General features: G+C 39.1%; 1 protein-coding gene across 1 annotated transcript; it reads left to right on the top strand.

The window, feature by feature from the left end:
• Positions 1–447: 447 nt before the first annotated feature.
• Positions 448–10,471, top strand: LOC125889470 (solute carrier family 35 member F2-like). The gene is made up of 8 exons (XM_049577498.1): positions 448–580; positions 2,110–2,285; positions 2,996–3,123; positions 4,617–4,776; positions 4,971–5,127; positions 5,214–5,266; positions 5,612–5,766; positions 8,219–10,471. The coding sequence occupies exons 1-8, from the start codon at positions 471–473 to the stop codon at positions 8,582–8,584; spliced, it is 1,305 nt and encodes a 434-aa protein (XP_049433455.1). The 5' UTR covers positions 448–470; the 3' UTR covers positions 8,585–10,471.
• Positions 10,472–11,368: the final 897 nt, after the last annotated feature.

The raw sequence follows: 11,368 nt of genomic DNA, 5'->3' as shown, positions 1-11,368 counted from the left end.
TTTACACATAACACGCAGTCTGAAAAGTCACTACAGCTGTCAGAGAAGTGGAGTATAAGATAAAATATTATCTTTTAATTGTTGTGGAGTAATTAAGAAATACTCAAGAAAAGTACCATTACATTCTATGCAAATACAGTCCTTGAGTTAATGTACTTAGTGAATTTCCATAAAATTTTATTTCCTCCAACACAAGTTGTTATCTCATCAGCAGATAACAGATGAGAGTGAAGCACAGTGATGAATTCTGAAGTTCTGAAGTTTATCTTTGACATGACATTAACACATCACACACACACACACACACACACACACACACACACACACACACACACACACACACACACAAAGATTACTGATGGAATAATCTTTGCCCTCAGAGTCAGTTAATCATTGAGTGAAAGTCAAGGAGTTAAAAGCTTGTAACAGTTAAAACTCAGAGAGGATTCCTCCATCACCAGTGTGGCAACATGGCTACTAAGCAGACCGAGGATGCACCCAGGGACATGACTGACAAGAGCCGATGCAGCGGACTCATGGTGAGGATCAGGAAGTTCAACCCCAGGGAAGTTTTCACCTGGTAAGTGGAAACATGAGAGGAAGAGAAACATGTTGAAGTCAGATTTTGTTATCTTCTATCAGAGCCAGGAAAGTTTTCAGTCAAAGCGTCTACCTTTAACATTATAGTCACCAGCAGTGGTGGAGAAGTATTCAGATCCTTTACTTCAGTACAAGTACTAATACCACACTGTGGAATTACAGCACAACAAACAACAGTCCTGCATTTAAAACCTTACTTAGGTAAAAGTATCAGCAAAATATAGTTAAAGTACCTCAAGTAAATGTACTGATTATGCAGTAAAATGTTCCCTGACAGTGTTTTACTGTAAATGCAATGTTTTTGGATTAATATTACTGCTTCATGCAGCATTTTATTGCTGTAGATGACTAAAGTCGTGCTCATTTTTACTCCTTTATACACTGTTGGTTAGTTTAATCTACAGCAATTCATCATACTCTATAAGATCATCATATGTTTGTAGCGTGGCTGTCCTGTGAGAACTGTGTATCTCTGAAAAGTAAACTTTTCATGGTGTCAGAAAAACAGTCCTGTTTTCAGCTTTGCGACGATGCATTTTCCAGCTGATCCAAGAGGGTTTTCAAAGAGTTTAATTAGCCTAAGAAGTAGGAGAATTTTCTTAGCACGTGAAGGAACACTTCATCCTTCAGTGTTTAAAAATGTGTGAAAGTTACTGATCAAAATGTTGGTGATAACATCTAAATATATTCTTTTCAGTAAAAGCTTGTAGAATAAAGAATAAGAGATTCATTCTGTTGTTTTGCATCTTTTCACTGTGCAATAATGCCTTTCCTTGGCTTACTTCAAGACAACACAGATCAGCAATGCCGTGCCACACCATCAAGGGTAGCATTTTTTACAAAGAGTTGTCTCTACGTCCAGACTTCTCCATTCATTTGGTAGTACACTTAAATTTTAAACCCTGTTTTTAAATTGGTTCTCTCATTTGAATTTGCCAGTAAACTAAATGCCGGTGCTCTTACCAACCTTGGTTTGCCATGGTTTGACCACGGCAAGTCAAGTGGCCATGTTGTCGGACAAGAACACCTTTCAGTGCTGGACATTCAAAAATATTTACCTTGTGAAATCAGAAAAGGACTCTTTACAGTGTAACGCTTGTTTACCAGCAGTGAAAATGCTGTCAGCATTGGCATCATTTATGTTTTTAGGAATTTTCAGCTCTATTGCCCAGTTTAAAGCATTTGCTAGTGAAGAAATCACATCGTAATCAAATTTCATAAGTTACTTTACTTTGATTAAGTAATTAAAATAGTTACATCACTTATTCCATTTTTAACAGGGTAATGAGTAATCTGTGACCGATGACATTTTAAAAGTAACCTTCCTGAGATGTTGTAGAATAGAAGTATAAAGTTGCGTAAAATGGAAACTCAAGTGAAGTACAAGTACACTGAATTTGTACTTAAGTACAGTACTTTAGCAAATATAATCTTTGTCTCCTAACAACATTGAAAATTAGATATGCATGGTAGCTTTATAGGCGTGCCGATCTCCTCTTTCTCTCTCAGGCAGCTGGCCAAGACGTTGGCCATGGGTCAGGGCCTGGCTGGGCTCATCTGTGGGACGGCCATCAGTTCCCAGTACCTGGCCACAAGCTTCCATGTGAACACACCGATGCTGCAGAGCCTCCTTAACTACACCCTGCTGTGTGTCACCTACACCACCATGCTGCTCTGCAGAACAGGTAACACTACCACGCAGGGTTTGGACACCTCAGATAATACATGTAACAGAGGAGTCATAGTTTCAATTATAGCTGATTACTAAATGTTTCTGTTTTACTTGTAGTATTGTTTAATTCAATGTATATGTTAGAATTCTGGTTATAAACTATAGTAGCAGTTTCATAGACAGACAGTAAATTTACTCAATTAGTGTATCAGTAATAATATTCATATCAACTTTATTTAATTTGGCATATTGTCTAAAGCATTATATACATGATATTCTATCACCATGACATAATAGTATTACACCAACTAGGATCATTATTCTGTACTGCATTCCTTTACTTTTGACACATTAAGTATACTTTGCAGGTAATAGTTAATGTGGTATTGCTGCTTTCACCTAAGTAAAGGATCTGATTACTTCCTCTACTACTAACAGGCACGCATAAATTTATACAACTTAATAAAGAGTAGACAATGTGGACTCCATTTTATTTTTAAAACAGTTACTTATCCAATTTATGACAATACATTTCAATATGTGGGTCGCTGAGAAAATTCATGTACAAATTTCCTCATCACTAAAGACACAAGCAAAGATGGTAGGTGCAACTTGCGTCCACAGGGAGCAGCAGAGAATCAGCTTCAGTCTGTCCTCAGGCTTGGTGGAGAAACAAATAAATGTCAGTACTGAATTTCAGGGATGTTCCCCTTTAAAACGCAGGGGATGGCAATATTTTACAGATACTGAAGAGGCGATGGTGGAAGTATCTTCTGCTGGGACTGGTGGATGTGGAAGCCAACTATGCTGTGGTTAAAGCCTACCAATATACCACTCTGACCAGTATACAGGTGAGTACAGGATGTTTGTGTGGATGTCATGGCTGGAGTTTTTGTTGTAAAAACAGATCATGTTTCTTTAAAAACACTGGGGTTATTGGCCTTAGACCCACGAACCACATGAACTCACTTGCAGTTGTTTAACCAAATTTAAAAAAACAAAAAACAGATTTTCTTCCAGTGAAGTTGTTTGTGACATAGAGGACACTTGTGACACGTATGATATGAGCCTCCTGATACTAAAAATAATTTGGTGACCTTTGGCACCCTGAGAAGATTTTTTTTTTTTGCATATTTCTTCTCCTGTTAATGCTTAGTACTCATTAGTTATCAAAATGTAAGTGTTGTTTAAAATAAGACACATGGTAGAATATTACTTGAATTAGATTTTTTTTTTTAAATTCAAAATATGAATTCCAGCACGCAAGCAAACAAAGGTGGGCGCTAGCATAAAGAAAATCTTATTAAAAACAAGTGCCCTTTCAACCAGCTGGCTGGACCATAAATTAAAGCCAATTTCAAATACTTACAACATCCTAATGGGTAGAGTTACCCACAAAAATGACAACATGTATTGAAAGATGAAGTGTGGAAGAGTTATTCCACTGTTATTTCAATTTTGTCAGAAATTAGTTTTCTGGCTACATTCCAAGTTTAGCTTTTTCTGCCTTGACAACTCAAAGTGGTGGGTCACGCCTGTTTCAAATGCCATTTTCAGGCCATAGGATGGGGTGGAGACAAAATGAAAATAGACTTGGGGCTTAGTGGATAGAGCAGGCACCCCATATACAAGGCTGCTGCCGCAGCAGCCCAGGTTCAACTCCAGCCTGTAGCCCCCAGCCGCATGCTTCAGTATGCAGCTGGGGGCTACAGGCTGGAGTCGTGTCACTTTCATGATTTCCTCACTCTAATGAAGGACTACTGTTTTTAGTGTATGTATGAACTAATTTAACTTATCAGAATCAGAATATTTTATTGATTCCAGGGGTGATTGTGATTCATTACAGCAGAAATAAAAATAAAAATTGAACAGCAGGAATAAGAAGTATGAAAGTAAGAAGTATGTAAAAAAGAATATGTGCATTATGTTTCAGTATTCCCAGCAATATTTAAGACTTGAAAATATAAAATATGTATAATACCCTGAGTATGAAAAGTGTGTAAAAATGTAAGTCTTGTGCTACATTAGAATGTATAAGACTAATATGTAAAATTTTACTAATATAAAAATATGTGCATTATGCTACAATGTACAACACAATATGTTCAACAATAGAAATTAGAATAAGAAATATACAGAATATGTGTTTATGTTGAATATTCTTTTAAGAGCTTATGTTGGTGTTAAATATACATTTAAGAGTGACGTTGGGCTAAAAGTTGGAAAAAATAAGAAAACGAGCACAAGCCTCTGCGGGAGGACACATGCATGGTTGGCACATGTGCACTGTATTTATTGAAGTTTGTGTTCACATATAAATGTTTTTCTGGCTTCCTGTCTCCAGCTGCTGGACTGCTTTGTGGTCCCAATCCTGATGATCCTGTCCTGGTGGGTTTTGAAGGCACGCTACAGGCCAATCCACTATGTAGCCGTCTCCATCTGTCTCCTTGGGGTAGGGGCCATGGTGGGAGCTGACCTGCTGGCTGGGCGAGACCAGGGCTCCAGTAAGAACTTCCTTCAAGTTTTCTCGCTCACTGAGTTCATCGTTTGCCCTAGTCAGTGTACTTTTAAAGGAATGCCTTAACAGAGGAGTTTGGTATCACAAAACCCAGATGAACAAACCACCAACAGGTTAATCAGTGTTATTTTGACAATTCTGGACCACAGAAATGATGTGTCTCTCCTCTCACCTCCTCAGCCTCAAACATCCTGCTCGGCGATGGTTTGGTGCTGCTCAGTGCTTCACTCTACGCTGTGTCTAATGTGTGTCAGGAATACATGGTAAAGAACCACAGCAGGGTGGAGTTCCTGGGCATGGTCGGCCTCTTCGGCACAATTTTCAGCACCATACAGATGTAAGTGTGTGTGGGTGTGATCAGGACTTGGGGCCCATTTAACATTATGGCTAATCTCATGGGGTTTTTTTATCCCCTTTACCCAGGGTGATCCTGGAACGTAATGACGTTGCTGCCATCCAGTGGAGCTGGCAAGTCGGTCAGTACTCATCTCACACAGAAACACTTTGAAGACAATAGACAAAATAAGGCAGGAGAAGATGACCATGCAGATTTTTTCCTCTCACTAAACTGATTTTACAATATAAACCATGCTTGTTGCGTAGCCACAAAATACCTTCAGTCTTCTTTGTACCCTGAGCTTTTGTCCTGACTAAACTGAAAAGTTGATCAGCAATTTCCCACATTGTAAAAAACAAAGTTAAACATTAAGGATCATCTAATCTATGACCTCTGTTGGTGACTTGCAGGAGCTTACAAAAGCTTACCCTGATTAAAACTGAGTTTCTACTATACACTAACAGTTGGGTGTCTCTCCTCTCAGGGCTCCTGTTCTCTGCATATGCGCTGTGCATGTATGCTCTGTACAGCTGTATGCCCATAGTGATAAGACTGAGCAGTGCCACCTCCGTCAACCTCTCCCTGCTCACTGCCGACCTCTTCAGCCTCTTCTGTGGTATCTTCCTCTTCCAGTATAATGTAAGCAGATGCACACACACACACACACACACACACACACACACACACACACACGCATATATATTTTTAACACCAACAATAAACACATCTACTAAGAAGTACCCAAAACCTGATACATCTTCTTCCCTTTGTGCCATAGAGCTCCACTGTTGTCTAAGAACTATTAATTCTTAAACAGACACAGAAAGAATTTGTGGATGAGTGTCATTACATTGTGCAGGACAAGGGGGTAAAACTAGCGTGTCCACCCAAGTGTCATGTTTCCATCACTGCCGATCAGCGCCGATTACAGCCTGAGCCGATAAATATCCAATAACTAGTGAGGTTTTGACCCAGTGAGAAAGCTGCTAAATAGTGATACCAACACATTCTCACTCTCAAAGTGTCAAATACAGATGCTTGGTCAACTGCCCTAAACGTCAAACTACGCTGCTCCAGGTATTCCTCCTGCTTCAGTTTTGGACATGTCAGGGATGGTGTTTTCAGTTTTTATGTAGTTACATGCATTTTGTCTTTTCAAAGTAAACTTGCATTTTCAAAGAAAATGTAGACAACAGTTTTTGCTTGTGAAATGCATGTCAGTCTCTAAACGTAGAATGTAGGTAAAAAAAATCGTTGTATGGTAAACATGGTATACACATGGTATGGCTTAAAATAAGTACATTTGGTACTAACATAATTTAATGTCATGTCACATACAGTATGTTGCATACATCGTAATATGCTAAACATACTAGCACACTGTGATTTACTGCTCCCACCATATCATATCGTTCATGATATTGCTGGTAGAATTTTTAATATTACTATAAAAAATGTATATCGTGAAACTTGGAATATTTTGACTTGTTGACATATTGTCATACTGTTAGCATGGCAACAACAAGCATGGCTGAAAGCGAAATTATTACAGACTCCACGGTGGTTCCAAAAAGAGAAGCAGCTTTGGTAGTGTGCAATAAACTGTGGTATTGTTAGGCCTGGGTGTCCTGAATGTTTAACAAACAGCCCTGGACCTCTCAGACTCTTTTAGCATTATACTGCTCAGAGGGAACTCATTCAGCAGCTCCTCTGGCAGCAGTACAGCAATTCTACCCCTCCTCTCTTGCTGTGCGCACAAGGGAGTCAGTGTCGTCAAGTGATTTTTTCATAAACCTTTGGTAATGTAAACCTACATGACGTTCACGGCTCAACAAACACTACATGTATGTGAATGTGCCATAGTTACTGTAGCAAAACAGCCTGTCACAGGTTACAACGTGATGGTTAGAAGAGAAATGGCAGAGCATAAAGGTCCAGGTGGAAAAAAATGCCAACTCAATCATTTAGGATTTTGCTAAAAGGGAAGGAAATCACCTGTTTCTTTAAATATATAGATCCCAGGGTACATTTTTTGTATTTGGGAGCTGTTGTGTAATGTGTAATTTGTGATAGATTTTATTTTGTTGACAGAATCTGAATCTCACTGTGAGTTACTGTTATTGTTTAGAAAAACTAAAGAAATAATAGATAATTTTTGTTAAGTTTTTGCTAAATATTTGAAGGCAAACATGTTGCAATTCTATGTTCTTGAATTAATAAAATATTTTCTTACAAATTTGTCATGTCCTCAAGAATATCGCTATTGCAAAAATACTCTGAAATATCGGGATGTTATTTTAGGGCCATTTCACCCACCCCTATTGCTCGGAGCATCAAAAAATGCCGCCACTTGGTGCATCTCATACTGCTGCTAAAGGTTGCATTGTGCCCTGGCATCAGACACCGAGAGACACTGACCAAGCATTGGTATTTGACGAGTTGGTAGTGAGATCGGGTTGGCGACACAGCAGTGTTAATGAATGATAATAAGGGTTAAAGTGTAATCTCAAGGGCATGTGTTTCCACACAGCATTTTATAAACTTGTGAGTCCATAGTCCTTTATACAACTTTAACTGCAAACACAATATTTTACCTGATAGTGTCACTTATGCAAAAATGTACCTTTTTTGCTTCCTTGACACTAAATGTCCACTGAACCAGTCAGTGAAACATAACTCAATAGTTATACTCAAGTGAAGTACTTGCACTGAATAATAATTTGCCTCTGTTATGTTTTTTTTTCTCTTACAAAAAAAAAGAGTTTATTTATTGGGTTAGAAAATTCTTAAAATAACATTTCCTTCTTCGTCATCAAAAAATACAGAATTCAAAACAACTGTACATAAGCTGTCAATTTACTGAAAAGTCATTGTCATCCATGTATATATGCAGGAGGTTTTAAGTTTCCACATCACATTTGTGTTGCACTAGTCCATGACTGGCTCCAAACGTTGTCCTGCAGGTACATACATGTGCTAAAATCCTCCCCTGTGGATGCCACAAAACTTGAAGAATGCTCCTGTATACTGCTTCAGCAACACGTCTGTTCATATAATTGAATTAAAATCTGCTTACTCTGCTCTGCCTCAGTTCTCTGGGCTCTACCTGGTCTCACTGGTGGTCATCCTCATTGGCTTCATCACCTTCAATGCCGTGCCAACACCCACTGACCGCACAGAGCCCACCACCTCCTCCTCCATCTGCGAGGAATGTTACTACGAAAACCCTGTGGCTGCTCAGAATGACATCACCAAGCAGGAGGTGGCCGTGACAATCACCACTGAGGGGGGCCATTATGAAGAGGATCAGCAGGGGGATGGAAAGAAGGAGAAGGAGTGGGAAGGAGAGGATAGGAGGAAGAGGAGGAGGAGGAGAAGGAAGAAGAGACCTTCATTGCCATCACAAAGCCTCAAACCAGGCGATGATGTAGATGTTGGACGCAGCACTAAAATGTGAACTACAGCACGAAAACCTGTCAATATGTCATATGTATTTAAAAATATGAAATACGAAGGAGAAACAAAAAAGAAGACATATAAGAAAAGAATAAAAAAAGGAAAGGAAAGATACACATTAAAACAAACTAAACAGTGGTACACATCATGTCTAAAGTTCTGTTGTTCAGGAGTCCTCCAACATGTCCTGAGGGAAGTCCAGAAATTCATCTGTTGCATATGTTCATTGTTACCAACAGAGAGAGTCAGCTGCCTGACAGCTCTTTTACCCACTGGCTGTATTTTTTCTTCTGGTTAGTTACTTTTCGGATTCAGATTATTATTACAAAATGTAAATCAACTCATGAATTGTGATTTATCATTATAGCTACATACAATGACCTCCACCATGTGTCGAATCTTCACATTGTCACTGACAATTTTGTTTTGTCAGTGACCTACATGTATAGTTTAAACTCTATCAGGAGGTTCCTTACATGTTTCTTTTCCATAAGAACCATCAAGCACATTCCATCATCTCCCATGACAATGGGAATCCACTCCTTCCAATGCAAGAGAGAGTACCCCAAACAGATGAAACACGCTGTCATTTATAGAACATTATTTTATTTTTTTCAAACCAGGTAATGGTGAGAAAAGAGTACGAGTAAGAAAAATCTACAATCAGCCTTCACAGTGACGATGTAACTGATCTAAATAGTAATTTTATAGAAAGCGTTTGCCAAGATTAAAAATCTTAAACCTATTGTTCTTTTGTTTCTGCTGATTCATTTGAATCTGTCACTCTATTCATTCATACTTTTTGGTAATTTGAAATGGTGGGGATGGTCCAGAGATATTTTATATTTAAAATCAATTGTATTTTGATTTTACAGGTAATGCTGATATATTTTGATTGTTGTGTGTGCATGGAGTGTTTTGTTTACTGTAATATTTGATTTATATTGTCTAATGTAGAATATGATTTATATTGTGTATAGTTGTGTTTAGATATGGTGCAACTACTTTTTGATGACCAATACAGTCAATTTGAAACAACCCTTCTTTTCTTTTTCATCAATCTACAATAGGTTAGTAGTGGAAAAAGACCAAAACCAACAAAACCTGGGGGACAAAGCCTTTGGGATATTAATTGAACCTTTAAAAGGTTCTATATAGAACCATTCTGTTTAGCAACAAAGAACCCCGGGGTACTTTTAAATTTATCCTCTGAAATGGTTCTATAGCCACCATATTCCTAGCCCCTATGATACCTTGTGTAAATTATGGGTGCAACTTCCGGCGCTGAACCAAAACCTACGATTTTCAATGGCAAAATTGTGTTTACAGTACTCTATTCTTCTTTCCAAGAGCAATTGGGAAATAAAATGTGGAACACACCTTCTGTTATAGCTCAAACAGGATTATGTGATCATACCTCTGCCATCTCTGACAGCCATCTCAAAGCATTGTTTTGTTCTCCTTTTCAATCAAGCACGCTAGCAATTAGCTTGCCTTGCTCTGGTAAAATATTTAACATTAACATTGCAGAATATCTGCTCCTTCTAAAGATGATTTATAATTTCTTTTTTTATATATATATTTTTTGGGGCATTTTTTGCCTTATTTGGTAGGATAGTGAAGTGTGAAGGGAGGAGAGAGAGAGAGGGAGAAACATGCAGCAAAGGGCCTCAGGCTGGAGTCGATCCTGGGCCGCTGCGGCAACAGCCTTGTACATGGGGCGCCTGCTCTACCACTAAGCCACCAACACCCCAGTTGATTTATGATTTCTAATGACTTATTGAGAGGTACTAACACATGTGGCAAACATTTGACATAATTCAGTATCAACTGTAGCTCCATGTAAAGTGAATAAATGTGATGTTTCCCAGCTAATCCTCCGCTTGTCTGCGTTAATGACACAGTTTACATGTTCTTTTTAACTTCTGATTTATTAAAAACTGTTCTGAATTTGCTGGTCCATCTACCCAAACCTCACCTATGGTCATGAACTCTGGGTAGTGACCGAAAGAATGAGATCGCAGATACAAGCGGTGGAAATTAGTTTCCTCCGTGGGGTGGCTGGGCTCAGCCTCAGAGATAGGGTGAGGAGCTCAGACATCCAGAGGGAGCTCGGAGTAGAGCTGCTGTTCCTTCGCGTCGAAATGGGTCAGTTGAGGTGGCTTGGGCATCTGATCAGGATGCTTCCTGGGTGCCTCCCGCTGGAGGTTTTCCGGGCACGTCCCACTGGTAGGAGGCCCTGGGGCAGACCCAGCATGCTGGAGGGATTACATATCTTGTCTGGCCTGGGAACGCCTTGGGGTCCCCCAGGAGGAGCTGGAAAGTGTTGCTGTAGAGAGGGATGTCTGAGGTGCTTTGCTCAGCCTGCTGCCCCCGTGACCTGGCCCTGGATAAGTGGATGAAAATGGATGGATGGATGTTCTGAGCAAAACATGATGCTGCATTTAGCAGTAGACTTCAGTAATAGTAATATAAAGTGGTAGTAAAAGAAATAACTTTTGGCATTCATATTTGATATGATATAAAGTACGTCAGAAACACATTCTCAGCCCTAATGACTAAACACATATTTCAAGGTATGTTGCTAAATTTATATTATAACAAGCAATTTCCTAATGTAAGTTGAGAATGAAGTCAGACGGGGATATTATGTACTGACGTTGAGTGACGGACCTGTCAGTCGAGGTGTCATTCTCCTCTGCAAATTCTGATTTAATACTTTTTCGCTATGTCTCGTAAAACTCTTGTGGTTTTATTTCTCATATCAATGGTACCTTTGGCAACA

Source organism: Epinephelus fuscoguttatus, linkage group LG5 (genome assembly GCF_011397635.1).
Source record: "Epinephelus fuscoguttatus linkage group LG5, E.fuscoguttatus.final_Chr_v1".
Lineage (NCBI taxonomy): Eukaryota > Metazoa > Chordata > Actinopteri > Perciformes > Serranidae > Epinephelus > Epinephelus fuscoguttatus.
The sequence above is the reverse complement of the archived record's forward strand: the minus strand, read 5'-3'. Positions and strand labels throughout refer to the sequence as shown.

What these genes read in the sequence shown, in the direction of transcription:
- LOC125889470 (XM_049577498.1), top strand. Translation starts at nt 471, where the DNA reads ATGGCTACTAAGCAGACCGAGGATGCACCCAGGGACATGACTGACAAG. An exon ending in CCACTCTGACCAGTATACAG is followed by an intron (nt 3,124 to 4,616) that starts GTGAGTACAGGA and finishes TCCTGTCTCCAG; the next exon opens with CTGCTGGACTGCTTTGTGGT. An exon ending in ATTTTCAGCACCATACAGAT is followed by an intron (nt 5,128 to 5,213) that starts GTAAGTGTGTGT and finishes CCCTTTACCCAG; the next exon opens with GGTGATCCTGGAACGTAATG.